The following is a 21,658-nucleotide window of genomic DNA, read 5'->3' as shown; positions in this document are numbered from 1 at the left end:
AGTCATAGGTGTGTGTGTGTCAAAGTGTATGATGCATCAAATGAAAATGTGTATTCTCCCTGCGACTGCGAGTAGGAAAAACATCTGTTTTGTGTTCTCTAACATATAGATTTTGATTTGTGCATGTCTCATAGCAATCATTAAAGTCTAATAGAAAAACCACACTTGACTATCCGCATTATACAGTGTGAATCTTGGCCTACCTTTAACTGGGCCTTGACATGCAGAATTGCATGAAGGGATTGAATCTCTGTTGCTGGTATTGTTTTTTTTTTGCTGCATATGAGGTTCAGACTCTGACTACGGGTACAGAACAACTCATGATTTATAGTGAAAAAGAGATGCAAGTATGAGAAATGGATGACTCAAATCTTTCCCTATATCATGTCCCTTCCTAGGGCTGGGTAATGTATATAATAAAATTTGGGATTAAAAATTCCCATTATGTACACTATACGCTATTGTTCAAAATTTGGGGTCTGTAAGATTTTGTAAAAACACAGTTAACTATATTATTGTAAATTAATATTTTAAAATGTCATCTATTTCTGTGATGGTCTTTGATGAATATAGAATTAAAAGAACAGCAATTCTTTGAGAAATCTTTAAGAAATCTTTTGTAACAATGTAAAAGTCTTTAAAAGTATAAATTAAAGTATTAAATAAGTGACCCCAAAAGTTTGAATGGTAGTGTTTCTTTGATAAAACATTTTAATTCATAAAAGGTCTTTTGTCTTCTTTTTTGACAAAAAACAAACAAACAGAAGTTTGTAGTATAAAAACAGCAGTATGAAATAAATGTTAAGCAAGATATTAATGGACTCTTTCTCATTGTCTCTGCATCTCTCTCTGTTTGCTTCTACAGGTCCTACTGGTGTTGGTTTGAATGAGCTCAAAAGGAAGTTGTTGATATCCGATCCACAACATTTTAGTGTCACCATCCCACGTAAGTGCTTCCTAGTGTGTGTGTGTGTGTGTGGTGGTTATGTGAGCGACAAAGAATAAGACAGTACTTTTTTCTAGTACCCATTTATACACTCTTTCTTTGGGTACAGTATTGTCACCTCATCAGTCTGTCATTGATAACAGCTCTACTTGACACACTTCCCTGGCCTTAGCAGCAGTGTCCATGACTGCCACTCCTCTTTCCTTTCTTCAGCATCCAGAAACATATCATCCAGGGAAATACACCAGACAAGTTATTTTTAGGACAAATAAATAGGGCTGTGACTTATGTATTTAAACAGACTGACACTGTGGATAAATTGCAAATTTAGAGGCAGTAAAGCGAGAGACTGTGCTTGAGAGTTTGAGGGAGTTGGAGACAGTGGCTAGAAAAGCCTTGACTGTTGATATAACAGATGTTTGTTACATTCAAGCTTGGCTTTAATAAGAATGTCTGATTCAGGCTTTGACACTTTGAAATGCCACTGGTATTAATTTCTCATCCAAAGCTTTTTGCCGTAATGCTGCCTAATTGCTCACAAATGTGACCCCTGCATTAGTCTGTATTATGTAGCCCTCCTTACCTCAGACCTTACGGAGGATTAAGATTAAAGGGATGGATTCTTGGAAAGTGACTGTTTTAAAAGTGCTTTTTGGTCATCTTTGCCCTTTTTATTTCAATCCTGCCAGCTCCAACTCTCATTGTTAATATGGAGTGATTAAACATTAAATATCTTTCAATTTAATTTCTCTAAAGAAGGCCCAACATGGGCGATTGCTTCACATTTCCAACAATTGGGTCTTTTAAAACACAAACCAGCCGTGGCAGCAACACTAGCAAGATTGTAGAATACGATTAGTTGGGAGCACTTGAACATTTTGTCTCCTCTCCAGCCTTTACTGCTATTTTCCATGATCTTAGAATGAAATTCAAATTCTTTTGCCACACCAAAAACATTTCCTATGCCACAGAGCTAATGCCAGATGAAATATATTCTATTTCTTTCAGCAGTACAAGGGGAGTGACTTTTTTTTTTCTTTGTTTTGTGAGCACCAGCAGTTGGAGGTATAATAACATGTTATCTTATGTCTGCGGTGGGCTGTCATCATGGGAGGGGGGGGATGCCTCTTCATCAAATATGTGATGGGTTGAGGGTAACTAATAATTTACTCCAATCCCACCCAAACCATACATCATTGTAAGAATCTGTTTTGGTGCTCAAGAAACATTTCTTATCACAGATGAAAACAGCTGTGCTGCTTAATATTTGTGTGGAAACTGTGGTACCTTTTTTGGATTCTTTAATAATTAGAAAGTTCAATGGAACAGTATTTGATTGGAAATCTTTTGTGATATTATAAATGTCTTTACTGTCACTTTTATATAAAAGTATGCATAAAAAGAATACAGGAAAAGTACCAATACATGACAAATAGATAGAGCGATAGAGGCCATTCAAGAGGGGCCTTGAAAAAGCAGAAGGAAAAAAGCAGGGGAAGAAAAAACCTGGAACAAGGCGAGTTGGAATGGTGATAAAGTTTAATAGTTTGTTTTGGAGCTGCTGGCGGCTTGCAGACTATTTGTCGGAGGTGTGTTCTACAGCGACCTTTGACCTCCCCGACACTCGTTAAACACACACCGCTGTGTGTCTCTGCATGGCAAACTTTGACCCTGGCTGTACCCGCCGGAGCCGTGCTGGCTGGACTGGCACGCGCCGTGTGATTTAAAGACAGGAGTTTATAAGCAGCTGAAAGCAGGAGCGGGGCTTAATGAGGGACAGAGTAAACTCAGTGCTGGTACTGTACCATGTGCTCCTGGGGCTTTACGAGCAGCGTTACACTCACACTGGCCTTTAGAAGCCTCGTGGTGAGTTGAGCCAAGACAGACGGGGTGGGTGTGGCGTCAGACCTTGGAGAGGTGGTTTATTTTAAATAAAATTAAGTGGGAAATAAAGTGCCCATGGGGAACTCCCTTTAATCAAGGAAATGTCTGTAATGAACGTTTCTTCACATGTTCTTCTTGAAGCACCTTCAACCTCTAAATTATTCCAACACAGTGATCTAAGAAACACTGCTGGGTGTTTTTTTTCTTCATTTAGGGACAAAGTATCTAATGCCATTTAGGGCTGAGTAAAAATGTTAAGTTTTTCCCAATTAATCGCAATCTTCATTTGAAAGATCCCACCTCTATTGTTAAAATTCTGTGATTGAGCTTTTATCAATCAATTTTTAGTGGCTGTGTGAAAATGTATCTCTAAAACGCTTCCTGTCTAAAGCGCCTGTCTAAAGCGCTTTCCTCGGCTGCATAGTTTGGGCCTTGTCAATTTTTTTAATGAATGTGTTCATAATGTACTGTACCAAGTTAGAAGGCTGTTCTCCTCATCCTTGTGAGCTAGCTGCTTGTAGAACATCCTGTACAATGTGACCAGTGTAATTCGATTTGATAACAATTGTGTCTTCTGGAAATTTAGCCAATTCTTTTAATAATTTTTTTTTACTGTTCTGACTCAAAAGCTTGTGATTCAGAATTGATTTGCTCAGATTTCCAGCCCTAATGCAATTACATTTATGTTAAAACTAGAGTTTAAAATGCTAAAACTGTACTAGATCTCTTGTTCTCCAGTCATGTGGGTGTGCTATAGGTTTAAGTTTTGTAAAGGCTGGAATACACTACACAACTTTTTTCCGATTTACTGTCTGGATGAGTTGACGCTGGTTGTCGAAAGTCAGACTCTGTCTTCAGATTTCAGTTGACAGAATTGATTTCACAGAAAAACGCTAGCCATAGGTTTTTTTGGTTTTTTTTTTTACGATTCTATCTAGTTGGAGTATAGCAAACAAGTTTGATATTTTGAGCCGGTTTTAGAACACAATGTTTCCATTTGTAATGTGTGTCCTAGCAATGATGTGTGTTTTTAAAATCTTCAGATTTAAAAAGTCATGTAGTGTATTCCTGTGTGAAACTACACAAAACCAACTGAGATCCCAAAATCTCTGTACCCATTTAAGATTTCAAATGATTTAAGATAAGAGGTGTCATTTCCCAATGTAAAAGTACTTTCTCTTCACTATGCCTTATCTTTCACAGACACCTCTCGATCGAAGAGACATCAGGAAAACGATGGGGTGGAGTATCATTTTATCTCCAAACACCTTTTTGAGGCAGACATTCAGAACAACAAGTAAGGCACGCTACAACACAATCTTTTTTTCTTTTTTTGTCTTGCTTAGATCGAAACACTACTGTGTATTATTTGGAATGAGCATATGAATATTTCTGCTGTGATTTGGATTGGGGATGTGAAAGTTTACCGTGGAGATTAAATAGTCAGTATTAATCATTGAAGTTTAGTGGACCGCTTCCTTTATTCTCAGGATTGTAATCATGTCAACCGTAACCCTGACACAAACACTCAACAGTGGGAGAGATATAAATCTGAGAGACGGAGCCTCCGTGGCCAGTTAGTATTCAACACATCATCCAGAGCCCTGACTGAACTTAAGTAAATCAGCACCCCAGTCAAAACACTATACAACAGTTTTCACTGATGTCGTCTGTCTCAGACGCTATGGCAAACATTCACCAGTTTTGCCTTTCGGCTGCCCACTATTCTTTTCATTTTTCCACTCCATTTCCTTCAAGCAAATTGTGTATGCGAGTGTGTGCTACTTGTGTAGCAGCATGATGTGGGCTCAGATCCCTTCTCTGTAAGCGAGAGTGAGAGGGTGTTGACAGGTGGTCTGTTTCTGTGAGTGCGCGCGCGCGAGAGAGGGGGGATCAGACTCCTTTTTCCCAGTGGTTGGTAAGCTCAGATTTGTATGCATGGCCTGGTGATGGATGTTTTTCTGCAGCCCCTCATCAGAGGATAAAACAACACAACAGGAACGCATATAGAATGTCACTTCGCCAGCAAACCGGGCGTCTTAACTGTCTTGTGGTGGAAAAAAACATGTGGTGGCTTGTTCTGTGGTGAAATGAACATCAGCATGAGTAAACCACAATTATCAATAGTGAGAAGAGAGTTGAGAACGAGCAGGATCAAGCAGGTGGGCACGAGGCACTGCAAGAGGGTTTGGAAGACAAATTTTTCCTATTTTGTCAGCATTTTCTCTTCTTTTCCTTTTTTGGTACTTGGTCTAGTTTGACTTTGAATTGACATGTTGCTCTTTTTTTTCTTCGTTTTTTGTCTGTATCTATTATGTAAAGGGGTCATGGCATGAGAAATCAAATTTGCCTTGATCATTTGATATATAATATGTCTTTGTACCATTAAAACATCCTGCAAATTTCATAGCTTAAAATGTCCTCCTCTATGAAAATATAACAGATCAAAATTAGCCTGTATGGCTAAATCTGGCACATTTACATGATGGACTTAAGTGCTCGTGTTAATTAATGTACATTGTCCCTTTTAAAATAAAAATTAAATAAACAATAAAATAATTATACATCATCGCACTATAGGACCCTCCCACTGGCATTCAGTTGCTTAACAGCTGACATTTGCCTACACTGGATGTGAGCATTACGTTGTGCCAAAAGCAAATACTCATTATAATCACTGACGCTGTCTACACTGGATACAGTACACAGATACGTGCTCAGTTTCTGACATACTCCACGCCCTTGAGTCTGTCGACAGACCTTTTACTGACCAGCCTTAAAGGAGCCGCCCCTTAAACACGGGTCATTTCAGACAGAGGGTCTAAATGAAGGCTGAAAATAATTGTTTTTAAAAAGGAACATATTAAAATAAAATGTCATGACCCCTTTAAAAATACATTAGAAGACATACATAGTGTTTTTTTATTTCAGTTTTCTTTTAAAATTAATCTTAAACTTTTTTTATATCATAACAAAGAAAGAAAAAAAAATTGACAACATTTTGTAAAATGTTCTATTGTGTGAATTTAAAACCTTACCTTAAAATATTTTAAAACATTGTTTTTATGGTATTAAGATGTGTTGAGAATTCTAGGAAAATGTTGTTATATTTAAATCTATTATTATCAGGTTTAATATTTGAGCTTTTCTTGAAATTGGTTTGAACGATTTTGAAAACATTATAAAGCCAACGCATGAATATAAGTTATGAAAAACCATGTGAAACCAACAAAGAAAAATGCTATTATATGTTAGTTAGTTACACAACATGACAATTTTAAAGTCATTACATTTTAACTTTTCCTGAAAATGGTTTAAATGAATTTAAATTTAATTTAATTGATTAAATTTATTCTGCCTTCCAGTGGGAAAATGTCCACTCTCATATGCAAACATGACCTTGGTATTCCCAAGGAAAACCCTGCTCAGGGCTAAAAACAGAGCCTAAATGAATCCAAAAACCACAGAAGCAGCCTCCACCCCGCCATCAATACACGCACAACATCATGACAACAAACGCCACAACACAACAGTTCTGTTTAAGCACATCTGCCTTCAAATGAACGCTCAAATAAATAGGCACTTTGAGAATTCTTGGTAACCCTACATGTCACATTAACACCAGCAAACCACCTCTTAGCACCCAACAAAATTAATTTAGCTCACCATCAAAAAACGGCTTCAATGAAAGAGTCTACAGGCTTTTAAAACATGCCGAGTCGAAAAGTGGCAAGGAGTCACGTTAGCTTCTAAATATGATCGCCCAATCACAGGTTGCTGTTAGACCACATGGGCCCAAAAGTGTGAGTGCGTTTATAGCTTTCACTTCAAAGACTTGTTGACATTTGGATTGATACTTGGGGAAAGATAAAGACAGCTGTACATACAGTATATAGAACATTTTACCAGTTTCAGTAGTGGTAATTTTAGTCACGTGTCGCATAACCAAATTTTCACTATGCACGGAATATTACGACACCCTGCTGTTGTAAGACTCAGTCATTCTTCTGGAATACTTTCCACATCCTTCCAAATTGCTCTGCTTTACGGATGTCCTAAAAATACATGTCGTTGTTCTGTGATCAGAGAAGAATCAAGTGATTGGATTGAACGACAGGGAGATTAAATGGTGGAAAAGTGTTTGTTTACCTTCGTCTTCTCAGAAAGTCAAGTAACTCTTGCATTTGGCATTCAAGCCTGCCTGTGCTGCAAGGAAACAGGTGTTTTAGATTTAAACTGTAACATAGAAGATTATTTAAAAGAGCCTTGTGTCAGACTGTCTGGAATTGCCATGTGGGGAAGAATGCAAGAGATGAACACACCGTGCATGTCTGAGCGGCCTTTTTCACTGAAAGCATCAGGACAGGCTTGGGAGTAAATAATGGGTTGTGTTTCCTGTCATTATCCTGTCCATTGGCTTTTCTTTATATCCTAGGGTGGGTAGATTCACGTAGATACATTTAGAGCCATTAATCATTACATCAAACCCATCCTGTTCTTTTTGTCATTTTCTATGCCACAGGTTTATTGAACAAGGAGAGTATAAGGGAAATTACTATGGGACGAGCTTCGATTCTGTACGTTCAGTCCTGTCTAAGAACAAGGTGTGCCTTCTTGACGTACAGCCACATGTGAGTCTCTCCGTTTCTCAGATACACATTGTACCTCACCGTTTTACCTCCCTCTGCGTCACTCCATTCTTCAGTCTCTTTTCCAGATTTATTTCCCCCCCTTTCACAGGTGTGACATTCCACACTATTCCTACTGGATCTTTTCTGAGATCTCTCTCTCCCTCTGTGTGTGTGTGTGTGTGTGTGTGTGTGTGTGTGTGTGTGGACTCTTACTTTTTATCTTAACAGATCTAACATTGTCTCTACTAATTGTCCCATGTTTGAAAATGTCCTCAGGCTTGATGTCAGGGTGAGAGAGTAGTAGTTAAAAGAGGAACGGTTGAGTCTTGGCAGAACTGTATCGGTGTCCACAGCAAAGCCAGTGAAAGACCCCTGTCACCTCTGTCTCACACATCTTACTTTGGTGGTCTGAGCCTGGCTTCTCTCTTGGAGTAGTGAGAGAGAATGAGTCAATGACATCATGGTTATCTGTATTATCATTGTTTCTGTGGGTCTTAAAAAGGTCTTAATTCACCCTTACACAAATTAAGGTTAAATCAGAGCAGAAAGTAAGTTTCTTTACTAAGTTTAAATACTTTAAACAAGAACAAATATCTGAGATATTAATTTTTGTTTTAATCATAAATCACTTCATATTTTGTTGGTTTGCATCTCAAGTAAATGTATCTTGATTTAAGAATCTTTAGACACTTGCACTGGGAAACAAGACACAACTACTGAGGAAGAACATCAGCTTGTTTTAGTGCAATCAGGAGGTACAGTAAAAGTCCAGTGGGAGCAGAGGCATTCAAGCTATTTTATTTATTTATTCTTTGTGAAATGAATTAAAAAGCAACCGATATCTGTTCTAAGCAAACTCTCAAGTGCTGCTAATACAACTCATTGTGCGTCTCCCTAGACATTTACATTCAAACAACATATTGATGTATTGTGTTCCCTTTGATTTATTCCTTAAATTTTCTTTACTTGCTCTTAAAAAGGTCTTAAAGTCTTACATTTACCTTCATAAAATCTGCAGAAACAGGACAAATCCTTGTCCTCTGGTTCTTGTCTTCCCATATCTCTTGTCTCTTTATTGATTTATATTTCATTCACCTGTGTATCACCAAGGAAGTCTGTAATACCTGAAGAGAGCTGTATCTGTTAGCATTCCCATTCATCTCAATGGTGCCTACACTTTCAATTGAGAAAGATGCTTTTTGAAAATAAAAATAATAAATGAAATTATAAAAATGGTCAAGATGTTGGTCCAAACCCTTATGCTGTTATTTAAGCCCACAAAAGACAAAAAGAGAATTACAAAATAAATAAATGTACATGCTCCTGTACAGCAACATTTCAAGGTGAAAAGGTTAAAGGTCCATTTTAAAGGAGAATTAGCGAAATTATAAGTAATGAATTTAGCCTATGCAGTTTGTACACTATATTCCACTATATTCTTATGAAGCCATTTGATAGCTTTCTACGAAGAAGAGACTGAAATTTAAGTTATTATTCACTGGTAATCTTTATCTCAAGAATAGCTCTCCGTTTTGACATTTGTAAGATGGACCCAGAAAATCTACAATTCAAAGCAATCAAATCAATAGTTATGCATATACAAAATTCTTTTTTTTTCCAGGTTGAAATGTGAAACTATAGCAATAAACTTAAATATAACAAAAAATCTCAATTAAAATATGCTGCATCATATAGCTTCAAAAAAGGCCCTAGGCATTTGTCTGCTTTCATTTGAAACAATATGAAGGTGAGTAAATGATGTCGACATTTGAATTATTTGAATGGAATTTTCCTTTTAAATGTACTGTGGCAGCAACAGCCCGTTTAATTCTAGGCCTAGAAAGAGGGAGGACAATTATGGTGAAAAACTAGCTTATGGTAAAACTTGAAAAATCTAGTAATTCATTCAGTCAGTTGAAAAACCTCCACAGAAATACGTGGTAAAGTTCAGTGGTCTGAGTAGTGGATCTCGACTACCTGAGGTGTAATGTGTCAGACTGGGGTGCTTTATTTTCACTCATGGAGTCAGATCAGTTGAGCTCAGTGTGAATCAGCTGCTCTGTTTTCTGTCAAAATGTAACAGTGACTAACAGCAATAATGTTCAGAAGTATCAGTGTCAAACTAAATCATGATGGCATGAGTGATGCTGCTTTAATGACTGCGGTTCACATGCTCTCTTTATCTTTCTCCCTTTTTTTTTACATTCTCTATCCATCAGACGCTAAAACATCTTCGCACGGCCGAGTTTAAGCCCTACGTGGTGTTTGTGAAGCCTCCATCCATCGAGCGTTTGAGAGAGACCAGGAGGAACGCAAAAGTCATCTCAGGCAAAGAAGATAAGAACTCATCCAAACCCTTCTCGGTAATACATGCCACACACATTTTTAACTTCAATCTGTCCATCTAACATCCTCTCTCATCCTGAAGGAATCTCTTTTCTCTCTCAGTAAGTCAGTGTAGGTTTTAGGTTGCATTCACAGTTTTTGTTCCACTATCTCACATAGTTCTTGGTGAAATAAGAAATAGATTTCATCACTTCCTGGCAGACAACATCCACATCATTTATTATAGTCATTTTCCTCTTGGACCAAGCAAACATATGTTGGGTTAGTGCTTAAACGTCTGTGTGTGTGTGTGTGTGCATTTTTGAGTAACCGGTCCCCTGGGCGGTAACCTGATATGAGACCCGTGAGCTCACACTACACCTGTATGACTGCACTCAAAGAAAAACACATGAAATCAATTAACACGTACACCAGACCCTTACCTTTTGCTGCCGTTAGTTTTTGCTGTGTGTGTGTGAGAGAGAGATATGGTGTGAATATGCGGGGTATCTATCTAATGATTTTCCCAGAGTTCAGCTCTTGCCTATGTATCTCGCTGTTATTCTGCACCAGGAACAAGCACGCGTGCTACAGAATAAGTGACCCCGGAAACCCGACTCCACCACACGCCGAGATGGCTTGATGCCGATTGTCACCACAGAGACGTTCCGTGTCAAAGACTGTCAAATGCGTTTAGGAGCTCTGAACATGTGCTCACCTGTCAACCCATTGACCCAACAAGTGTCCAAACGCAATATACTCTTTTTCCGTCTTTTATACCACACAGATCAGGAATGGTAGCTAATTTTGCTCAGAAATTCCATGCTGATTCAACTGAATGCTAATTTTCACACAGCAGCTTTGGTCTGTTTATCCATTATGATTTCATAGAAGCAACTGCCAAAATATAATTGATTTCTAACACACACAACATGTTGCCGATGTAGCTCATCCAGGCTGCAGTGTGACACATATGTTACACAGTAAGACTGCACAACAACTGACATTGAGGAGTGCATCTGCATAGAATTTTTTTTTATTTTTTTTTTATACTTTTTACTCAGTCTAATTTGCGAGGGTTGGACGATTTGGGAACAAACTTGAAAAACTTGGATGTTCACATTTGGGTACTCTTTACAAAAACACAAACCTCTTACAAGAGCAACAACAAAAAAATCTCTTTCCACTTTTCGTTGGCCACATTCCCACTGTTTTTGATTGAATATTAATGACTAAAATAATGGATTTCTATTGTGATTTAATGAAATAATAGAAAAAAATCAGTTACAACTGTAGCTTCTAACTGTCTTTTCTTAAACATTTCTTTTTTTAACATTAAACTATCGCTTTTATTTTGTTGCTTTGCCGGAAAAATATATGCGCTGCTGGTTTCAATGATGAAGCACGGCACTATAAATTTACACGGGTGCAGTTCATTCAAGCCGCTCTCAGATGCTAAAACTATGTATCATGACCAGTATTTATGTAAATGAACAGTGCCGAGCTTCACTCTGAAACCAGCAGTGCACTTATTTAATTAGTTAAATCGCAGCCTTCGCGATTTGACTCTTCCATTAAGCAAAATACCAATATTAATTTTATTTTGATATATCATGCAGCCCCAATATGCTGGCTCACAATTTTATACTAGCAGCATATTTCATTATTTTTATTTCAACACCTTTGAAACTGAATAGATGCTGGTCACATTAATTCAAACCGCTGAATGTGCGATTAGACCACACCATACTCCCCAAAGTTTTAAATTCGCAGAAAGCTCAAGGATTATGCCGTTGTCAAAGGGAATGCTGCTCTGGCTATCTCTGTTGTCAGAGGAACTGTACCAAAAGCTGTCCGCACCATCCAAAGCAACTGTCGGCCTGCTTTCAACAGGTCATTGTGGGTACAAGTGAAGGAAAAAGAAACCCTTGCTAGCTGGCAAAACTTAGCAAAAGTCGATTATAGACCCTGACAGTGTTAAAGGCATCCAGATTCAGCCTATTATAGATATGCAAGAAAAATCGTGTTTGATGAAATGTCACAGCCATATTTTATCCAGGACTTTGCTGTATTTCTTTCTCAGAGAGAGACACTGCATCTGTTAGAGTCATGAGCTTCAGAGCCGTCGGCTCTGTGCAAGAAAACAGGCATCTCTTTGTTTCTGTGAATCCAGACTTTCACCCTATTGTTCTCCCTTTTTTGTAATACTTGTATAACATTAACAGTTTTCTGTGTGTAAAAGATCAAAATATCATTCATTCTCTTTTTAGGAGTAGCAAAAAACCTGGAAATTTCCTAAAAATGTCATCAGAGGTTAGAAGAGCAGTGTTTCATCGTCTGGCATTAAATCGTCGTAATGAGGAATGGAAACATAAGCTAAAATTTGAGGATTTTTTTTCTCTTTTTTTCTTTCTTTTTTGTCCTGTGCTTGGTGAAAGTCAGCCCAGTCCACAGATTAAGTCCCTTTACTTTGGGAATATAAAATCAAGGACCTCTTGGTGACCCAGAGATGTCCTTTTTTGAACGGGTTTAATGGTAAGGGCAGGTGCACTTTATATGATCCAATAAAAATTGATTTTCCGGCAAGGATTGAGAGATAAGCAGAGCTCATGCTCACTGTAGAGGGAGAGAGAGATGGCTTAGTACTGAAGAAATGCTCCTTTTTTCGAAGACGGAAGACCTGGATGTTGAGTGAGAGGTTGCATTAGAGCCTCTGGGAAATAAACAATCGGAAAGAAATGCAGAGGAAAAATGGATTTAAACCCTTTTGTGTTATTACCAAATCAGATTTGGTAATAACACTCCCCTGGAGGCACAACATCTGTTATACTTCAATTAGCATGAGGTTTTTATTTGATGACAGAATGAAGAAAAGATATGTTCAGACCTTGGGCCAAACCTTTGACTATTTAGGCCAAACACAAGCTAATCCACCACGTTCAACCAGAGCTTTATTAAAGCCATGACTAAGTCAATGAACTGCGACTTTTGATGCGTTCTGCCAATAACTGTCAGATTGAGAGACTGCTGTAATTTTCAGAATGCCAGCAGCTCTGTCTCCAAACTGAAATGTTGACTAAATCTTAACTCTTGATCAAGAGAGAAAATCAGGGAAGAGATGGAAATGGTTCATCAGAGAATGGGAGGAGAAGTTGCGTCTAACACTGGCCATACGCCATGGCTTCGCTTAGCTTGCTGTTGTTTTGTCTGCTAATGCCAATTTCCATATTTTCAGTGTGCTTAATAGATTCTCAGTACATTTTAAAACGTAAAACCTGGCCAAAAGCTTCTGATTTTCTTTTAGCATGGCAATATGTTTTATTATAGCATCATATCGCTCTGTGTGGGTCCCATGTTTTTATGTTGTAAAAGTTGAGTCTATATTGGTAAAGCCACTCAAACCATGCCATGTTCTCGGAGACTGGCACCAAATGCCAAGATTGCCCACATAAACACTTATTTAGGAGCCACACGCCCAGAAAAGTCCAAGTTAGAGAGTCCAGAGATAACTAGTCTATGAGATGCAATGTCATGAAAAAGTACTTGGGGGTGGGTGGTCAATGTGTTTGGTATAAAGTATATCTGATTTTAGCCTATTGTATTTTTTACAGTTTTTCAGTGATTTCAGTTTCTTTTGAACAGGGAAAATATTTAATGAATAATGATTGCTGATCATTTTATGGGGATTTTAAGCATCGATGTATAACATGCCAGGGTATAAAATTGAGGTCTGTTTATTCACTCCGCTGTTCCTGTGAGCAAAACCGCTGGAGATCCAGACCTCAAACTATAACCCTAACTGTGCACCACCTCAGTAGAAAATTAAATATCAGTTTATAGTTTTATCTTTTATCACATGTAGATATTTTTGCATTTCTGCATCTAAAGCAGTTTTATTGTAAACAAAAAAGAATAGTTTTTAATTAAGTCGATGTTTAGGGCATCTATGAAAGTTCTTTTTGGAAGCTGGTTTTGGGAATACTGTGGGAAAGTGTGTTATGGACTTTTTTGGGGGCATATTTCATGTCTTAAAAAAGAATGTTGACTGAATGTGTTTGTTGTTTAGGATGAGGACTTCCAGGAGATGATCAGTGCCTCTCAGATGATGGAAAACCAGTATGGTCACCTCTTTGAAAAGGTCATTGTGAACGATGACCTCACTGTTGCCTTCAACGAGCTCAAGCAGGCGCTCAGGAAAGTGGAGACAGAAACTCACTGGGTGCCCATCAGCTGGACTCATTCCTGAGGGGCTGCACAAAAGGAACAAAGGAACAAGGCATTATATTTTGGGGGGTGGAAACGAAGGGAAGGACTTTAAGAACTGTGAAAGATTTCTTTTTATTGTTTCTTTTTATTTTTTTGGCTGTAAATGGTGACAGGGAAAATATTTTAGTTGTCTTCTTAACACATCTGAAGAGGTTTATCTGTTCTTGGGGACTAAAGTGGAAGAGCATAGGTTTGCTTTTGTTTTGTCGTGGTGGATTTAGCTGAACGGGTGTAATTGCAGTCAGCAAACGTCTGATTGTTTAGCAGCCGCTAAGAGTGTTTAAACTGCCAATCAAGCGGTCTGGTGGTGTTGACCACTCCTTGGTGTATTTTTAACATTAGTTTATAGAAACCAAATGGATGATTATTATTTTTCTGTGCTCACTTTTTTTTTTTTTTTAGATCTTAGCACACTGCACTCCATTTGCCTGTTACTCTGCAGCTAGTTTGATCAGCACAGAATTAACCATATATATATATATATATATATAGGCAAGACATCATGTAATGTTCAGTGGGCCCCAAAGTGATTTTATTTAAATAGAAAATTAATATATTTGGATATTTTTTTGGACTTTTTTTTCAGCCTGTTCCCAGTTGAGATTTTTTAAATAATATCGGTTGTGAGGATTTTTTTTTTTTGGTCTTTTTTTAGGAAGTGCTCATGGCTAATCAAAGCCTCTGGGTTTTATTAATGTATAACCCGCTGTGTGCAGAAGCTGACTTCTTTATTTCAGTTTCATCTCTCTCTTTCTTTATTTCCTTTATTTCAGTTTCATCGCTCTCTTTCTTTATTTCCCTTTTCCTTCCATCTCCATCCTGTTGTTGAGGGCAGGCACTTGGAAAACACATAGGGGATGTACTCCATCTAGGCTGATTAGGCTGACTCTCTTAAGAGTGTTTAAGAAGTCTAATGGCAGCACTATTATTGAATCTCAGAGAAAATTGTTTAATGATAACCTCAACTGTTACAAGGCATTTCAGACAGGAATAGTTCACCCAAAAATGAAAATTCTGTTTTACTGTATAGGTTCAGAGGACTTTGAATATGGGACATGAGTCAAATAGACTTTGATGGTACTTTCTCATTTTTGGTGCTCAACAGTCCCATCCACCTTAACTTGTGTGTTACTCAGAAGACGGAACGTTGTACGGATTTTGTAACAACTAGTAGTGATACACTTTGACAACCGAAAATATTTGTCTAAAACAAAATAAAAAAAATAGGTTCCAACCAAAATATTTTTGATTGAAACAATGACGTTTAGTGTTTCTTGGATGATGCAATTAGACTGTCGGTGTCTATTTCATGCACACAACGTGGATAGGCTAGCAGTGGAGACACACTTCACCGTGAGAAAGAAGGTTGCTAAAGTAGAATGTCAAATTTGTTTAATGTTGAACAATGTCTCATTGCTGAAAAGGATGGTTCACCCAAAAATGCTATTTCATCATTTACTCACCCTCAAGTTGTATGAATTTCTTTCTTCTGTTGAACACAAAAGAAGATATTTAAAAGAATGTCAGTAACCAAACAGTTGCTGTTTGGTTACCGACATTCTTCAAAATATCTTCTTTTGTGTTCAACAGAAGAAAGAAATTCATACAACTTGAGGGCGAGTAAATGATGACAGAATTAAAATTGAGTGAACTATCCCTTGAAGAGCTGTTCTTTGACTGGTTTAATTTTATCATCTGAGAACACACCACACCAAAGAGCATATTGAGTTCTATGGTTTAATTTAATTACCCAAACTTTGTTTTGGTTTTCATCTAAATGACAACCTAAATTTCAGTTCATCACTAGTAACAACATGAGTCTGAGTAAGTGATGACGGAATTGTCATTTATTGGGTAAACAATCCTTTTAATGTCTGAAAAGGCCTTACATAAAGACATGCCACTAAAGACATGTATATTTTTGTTGTCATTTTGTTCTTATTCAGTTTTGTGTTCTTTCAGCTCATTGGTTTGCAATCAAGCAGTGTCAATCTCTTATGAACTGTTACTGTGTTTAGTACAGTCCACATACTGTAAATACACTGTAGTTTTGCCTTCAAAATCAAGGTGCACTAAAGTTTGTTCATTTAAACTCACTATGTTTGTCCTTACCCCGTTTTTCATTTATTTGTTTTCCCCCATACTCGCCTATACAAAACCGCTTCAAAACTTTTGTCAAGCTTTGAAGTCTTTCTTAATATGAAATATGCAAAGTGAATATTGTTTCCTGTATTTCAGTAATGTACCTCTATATACCGGTCTGTCCTCTGCCAAGTGGATGATTTTTGTGGAAGCCTCATCTAAACAACAATTCATGTACATCTATTGTTTTGTTCTGTCGATGATCAAGAGTTTACAACCTGTGCTGTTATAAAACATCCCCTCCTCCAAATGTACATTAAATATGTAAATCAGCTATGTTCTCTTTCCTTTTTCTCATGAAGAGACGGAGTGTTTTTGTTCCTAGTTCTGTAATTAATAACCAATGTTTCCTTTAATAGTTAATTCATGTCAGTATTCGCAGGTCTTCAGACACAAAGGGCCAGTGGGACAGACTCATCGCTCAGGCTTTGCTCGCTACAGAGATCTCACTGTCTGATGAAATGCCAAAACAAACCAGCAGCCAAAACAATGACCCATAATCCTCCAGCTCCCCCTCCATCACACAGTCCTGCCGCCGCCGCTCAGAGCTGATAGTGAGGAGATTGAAAGGGATGACAGGAAGACTTTAGACAGGAAGATGGATAGGATTTGAGTGTAGCTGGCCAGGAATAGGTAACAATGTTTTTTGAATGCCAAGTATATCTTGGATCCAATTGGCAAAAAAATAAATCACCATAAAAGTTTTTTTTTTTTTTTTTTGTATATACAATGGAAGTCAATGGTCACCAAAACTGGTTACCAACATTTCTCAAAATATCTTCTTTTGAGTTCAGCAGAAGAAAGAAAGTCATGCAGGTTTGGAATTGGATGAGGGTGAGTAAATGACAGGATTTTCACTTGAACAGTGCCTTGAAATTTCACTATTCTTCTCACACTACTCTATCATATGACTTCAGAAGAGTTGCAATGTAGTGCACAAGTCATTTGGACCACTTTTATGATGCTTTTGTTGTGCTTTCATGTCCTTTTGAAGCATAACATATTCAGTGCCCATTTATTTTAATTTAAAAAAAGCAGACCAGTACATTTTTCAAAATGTATCCCCATGTTTTCCATTAAACAAACAAAATATCATACTGTATTGTTTGAAATGACAAGTAAGGTTAGTAAATGACTGAATTAATCCTTCCAACATACAATTTGTCAAGGGTTTTGTTTTCTAAATTATGACTAAAAGCAAGAACAAGAAAAAAAGAAACAGGAGCACAAAATGTCAATGTTAAATCATTCATTAGCATTTTTCCCTCACGTCTTTTTCTTTAAACTGACAAACACATGAAGTGTTTCACATGACTGTTATATCTGGTAAAGCGTGGAAAAATTTAGATGTTGTAATACTGTTGTTGTAATAATGTGTTTGTGTGTAGAGGCAGGCCATTATACAAGTACCAACCTCCTCTGATTACATCTGTGTCGCAACAGGCCTGTCAGAGAGCCAGTGCCACTTACAGTCACGATGGAGCTCAGCAGGTTTGGCAGGAGTAAAATGAGGAAATGAGAGAGTGAGTCGGGCCGTTGGGGGAAAGACAGACCGTCTACTTTAAACTTAATCACCTCTGGTGCCGCCGCGCCTTAGCACTTGTCTGTCTGAGGCTGTGGCCATTGTGTTGAAACCGTTTTGATGCCTTCCTCACTTAGCACACCTCCTGATCTCTTTGAATCTGATCCTGGGGTAAAATGTCCAGCAGCCACTCTTAGTTTGTCTGTTCTCCCTGTTTAATTTTTATGGAGATCCATTTTTGTTTGTTTTCTCCTTGTGTCAGAGGTTCTCAGGATTCTCTCAGAGTTCCCAGGGCTCTTGTGATGGTGCCACGCCTGGCTTTTCACTCTTAGTTAAACCGTGTGTGAACGGTGTGGATGAATGATGCTCTGTTTCATAATAAGGTTGTGTTGTAATGTAAGCGAGACGCTCTCAGGAGGGAGGAATGAGTGTCTTAATGTCTCAAGGCCATGCATATTTCATGTCCATCAAGCGAACTAATGTGTGACATATTGTTTTTGAGAGAGACCCAGTGGCGTCGAAGTTTTTATTTTATTTTTTTGTTATTATACACCACCATTCAAAGTTTTGGGGTCATTACGATTTTTTGATGTTATTGAATGAATATCTCTTTCTCTCCAAGGCTGCATTTATTTGATCAAAAATACAGTAAATATTGTGAAATTATTATTGCAAGTCACATGATCCTTCAGAAATTCTAATATGCTGATTTGGTGCGCAAGAAACATTTCGTCGTCTTATAATATAAAAGTCTTTACGGTCACTAATAATATACCTTATTCAGAGCAGTGCCATGACAGGTATGAAAGCGAGGCTGTGAGGGATAGACTCAAAGGGATAGTTCACCCAAAAATGAACATTTTGTCACTTACTCACTCTCAAGTTGTTCCAAAGTTGAGTTTGTTTTCTTATGTTGAACACAAAGGAAAATATTTTGAAGAATGTTGGTAACCAGCCATTTGACAGTAGCCATTGACTTCCATAGTAGGTAAAAAATACTGTGGAAGTCATTGGTCAGCTGTCTGGTTACAAACATTCTTCAAAATATCATATTTTGTGTTCAACAGAACAAAGAAACTCATACAGGTTTAGAACAACATGAGGCTGAGTAACTGATGACAGAATTTTCATTTTTGGGTGAACTATCCCTTTAGCGTGTTTTCAATGGCATCCGCTGTAAAAAACCTGTATAAAGCTCCTAGATCACTTATAATTTTCCACAGCTCATTTTTGTCTACTGAAATTCCGCGGAAAGATAACAATCCAAAAACACATTAAATAACAGTAAAACCCACTGAAGAGATGTATGGCTATCCCTCACAGGCACGGCCTCGCTTTCATTCCTGTTTAAAATCAAAGATGGTTCTGCTGTGAATAAGGTCTATTTGTAGTTATTATCAGCAATGAAAAAATCTTTTTGGGAGTTTCATTGAAAATCCAATTTGCTCAAAAATCGGAGAGTGTATAACCCATCAGTTTAAACCGGCATGACGCTTCTGCTTTCCCTGACTTCAGCTCCTCAAGTATGAGGGTATCAGATGAAGAATCAGTGTTCACTATGTTTGACAAACCCTTTGTGTGTTTCTCTTATGTTTTCAGTGTTGCATCAGCCTAGTTGGTGTTCACCCGCGGACAGGAAAGCGTGTAGTCAGCTTAGGTTTCTGCCACACTGTCATTAATAATCAGCCAGCCCCGGAGAGGAACACGACCATTACTGCTGACACATCTTCATTTGAATGTAAGGACCACGTTCTTCGTTTCACATAGTCAGTCTCTCCCCCTCTTGTTCTGTTCTTTCCCACCATGCCTCTCTTGCATACAGTTTTACTCACTTAATGTCATTGAATAAGTCAATGACGTTAATTGAAGATTATATACATTATCTTTCTGTTCTCTGTGCCCTCTCCAGAGAATGAAATCATCTTATGCTTCTTTGAACCGCATCGTGACTCAATATATGAAGGTGGGGGAGTCAGAAGAGCATGGTTAAAATGAAAGCTGCTTTTTCCAGTCTGATTTAAAGCCCCAATATACTCATGACAAAGTTCTTATTCGTTCTTCGATTCAGTCATGTCACATTTGTTAATATCGCACTTTATATGATAGATTGTTTTAAAACAGCTTTACAGTTTTAAACTTGACAAAAAAAGAAAGTGTCATTTGCAATAAAGCAGCTCTCCATTGAGTTCATGTTTTTATTTGCGGACATCTAACCATGACGGACTGAACAGAAAAAATAAACCAAATAAGAGATTTTCAAATCAAAGAAGGCGGAGCCTCCTAACCTATTATGTAATCGTGACAGACCAGTGGTTGTTCAAAGGTGTTTATCACATACTTTGGCAAGTTTTGAACTCCCGAAAATAATCTCCAAACGAATGTTTGTTTGGCCTGATTTTGTTTGAAATGACATCACACCAGTTCGTTCTTTGATTTTGTCTGAAGTATATCAGGGCTTTAAAGCAACACCAAGGAACTTTTCCTCTGCGGTCGCCCTACAGGTTGGAAGCGGAATTGTCCTCATTAGAACTACAGAAACGCAACCCGATCTGGCAATCTTACATAGCGTGGATATACCAGAAAAGGACCGCAAAGCGGTGGCTTAAGTGCATTTCGCCATGTCACGACTTGATGAACCACTGAAACGATTTTGGAAACATTATTTGAAGGTAAAAAATCCTACTTAGTGTTGCTTTAAAGTGAACCGTTTAGCAAAGCCCTAAGAGGCCTGTTTCTTTTATTCAACTTTTCATGCCTCTCTTCTCCATAAATCTCTATTAATCAGGTCCTTTGTCTGAGGAACACAGAGTCAGTGATCAGGAGTTAGAACCATCCCAATGGTGTTCCCCCCTGCTGTAGGCCATTATTGGTAAATGACGAGGCCTCCCTCCTGATATACACTCCAATCATTTTGATTTAAAGGCCAATGTGAGGTTGTCTGGCCCCTTCTTCCTGATCCTGACCCCTCTCCTGTGGATGTGGTGTAAGCCTTCACTGTACTGGATGAGTTACACAGAGTAGAAGTGGAGGTGGACGCGTGGGTGGGTCACTGGGGTTAGGGGGTCTCTGAACTACTACTGAAGTTTGATATTCATCCAAAAAGAGACTCTGGAGGGATAAGCAGTCTGTCTCATGCTTACATTCTCATTATTCCCCAACTTCAGTCTCTCCACACGTTACTCTTCTCCATTTTGACCCATATTTCAAGCATTATCACTTGCTTATTCGCTCACAACAGCACATATCTCCTCTTTCTGTCCCCTTCCTGGCTGGATTTGAACACATAAGTCCTTGCGATGTGACACTTTACTGTCTGGCTTGTTAATACTTTGTCCTCATGCTGTGTGTCTGCTTTGGCTCTCATAGTCCACTCTGGTTTTCTCATCTGACCTTAGAGAGACCGAGAAAAGGGTAACAAGAGACAAAGAGGAAAGATATACGAGACAAAGGGTGGTAGAGTGGGTACAGAAGTGAAGAATGGGGTAAAAAAAAGTAAGGCTTTCTCTTATATAAACTGTACATTACTTCATGTCTGAGATGTAGACTTTTGCACGTCTGCTTAACCTTGTGCTGCTCCTCTTAATTAAAATGAGAACAACGAGACATCAGAGTATTACACCCTAGTGAATGTATTAGATGTAGATATGAATTTAATGTCGAACAGTGATGTCACCACTACTTGCATAACCATGTCTAAATTGACGCGTTTGGGGGTCAAAGTTAATTCACTTCATTTGATTATCAGCACTGTTGCAATCTAACTGATGTATGCAGAGTTGAAACAAGGTTCAGGATCCTGTCTGTTGAAAATATAATGACATCAGGAACAAATGAGTAATTTCGAGACATTATACTGACAATATTTAGACAATACGCAGAGGGACCACTGATGGTGTAAAGACAGACTGATGGAACGCATTGACTTCTACTGCTACACATGGA

The 21,658-nt window shown here is 38.0% G+C and overlaps 1 protein-coding gene and 1 long non-coding RNA gene across 3 annotated transcripts in view; both read left to right on the top strand.

Moving 5' to 3' along the window:
- Positions 1-14,186, top strand: part of mpp7a (MAGUK p55 scaffold protein 7a) — a 98,314-nt gene extending 84,128 nt beyond the window's left edge. For both annotated transcript variants that reach the window (XM_056255555.1, XM_056255556.1), the window contains 5 exons: positions 866-946; positions 4,034-4,127; positions 7,353-7,461; positions 9,681-9,824; positions 13,853-14,186. In XM_056255555.1, coding sequence (XP_056111530.1) covers positions 866-946; positions 4,034-4,127; positions 7,353-7,461; positions 9,681-9,824; positions 13,853-14,032 — 608 coding nt within the window. In that variant the 3' untranslated portion in view covers positions 14,033-14,186. The remainder of the gene's footprint in view (positions 1-865; positions 947-4,033; positions 4,128-7,352; positions 7,462-9,680; positions 9,825-13,852) is intronic.
- A 2,371-nt stretch (positions 14,187-16,557) lies between these two features.
- On the top strand, positions 16,558-21,269 carry LOC130088666 (uncharacterized). The gene is made up of 3 exons (XR_008807485.1): positions 16,558-16,827; positions 19,316-19,454; positions 21,083-21,269. It is a non-coding gene; the product is annotated as an uncharacterized LOC130088666 (long non-coding RNA).
- The last annotated feature ends 389 nt before the right edge of the window (positions 21,270-21,658 follow it).

Source organism: Rhinichthys klamathensis, unplaced genomic scaffold (genome assembly GCF_029890125.1).
Source record: "Rhinichthys klamathensis goyatoka isolate OS25496 unplaced genomic scaffold, OSU_Roscu_1.1 h1tg000121l_1, whole genome shotgun sequence".
NCBI lineage: Eukaryota > Metazoa > Chordata > Actinopteri > Cypriniformes > Leuciscidae > Rhinichthys > Rhinichthys klamathensis.
The sequence above is the reverse complement of the archived record's forward strand: the minus strand, read 5'-3'. Positions and strand labels throughout refer to the sequence as shown.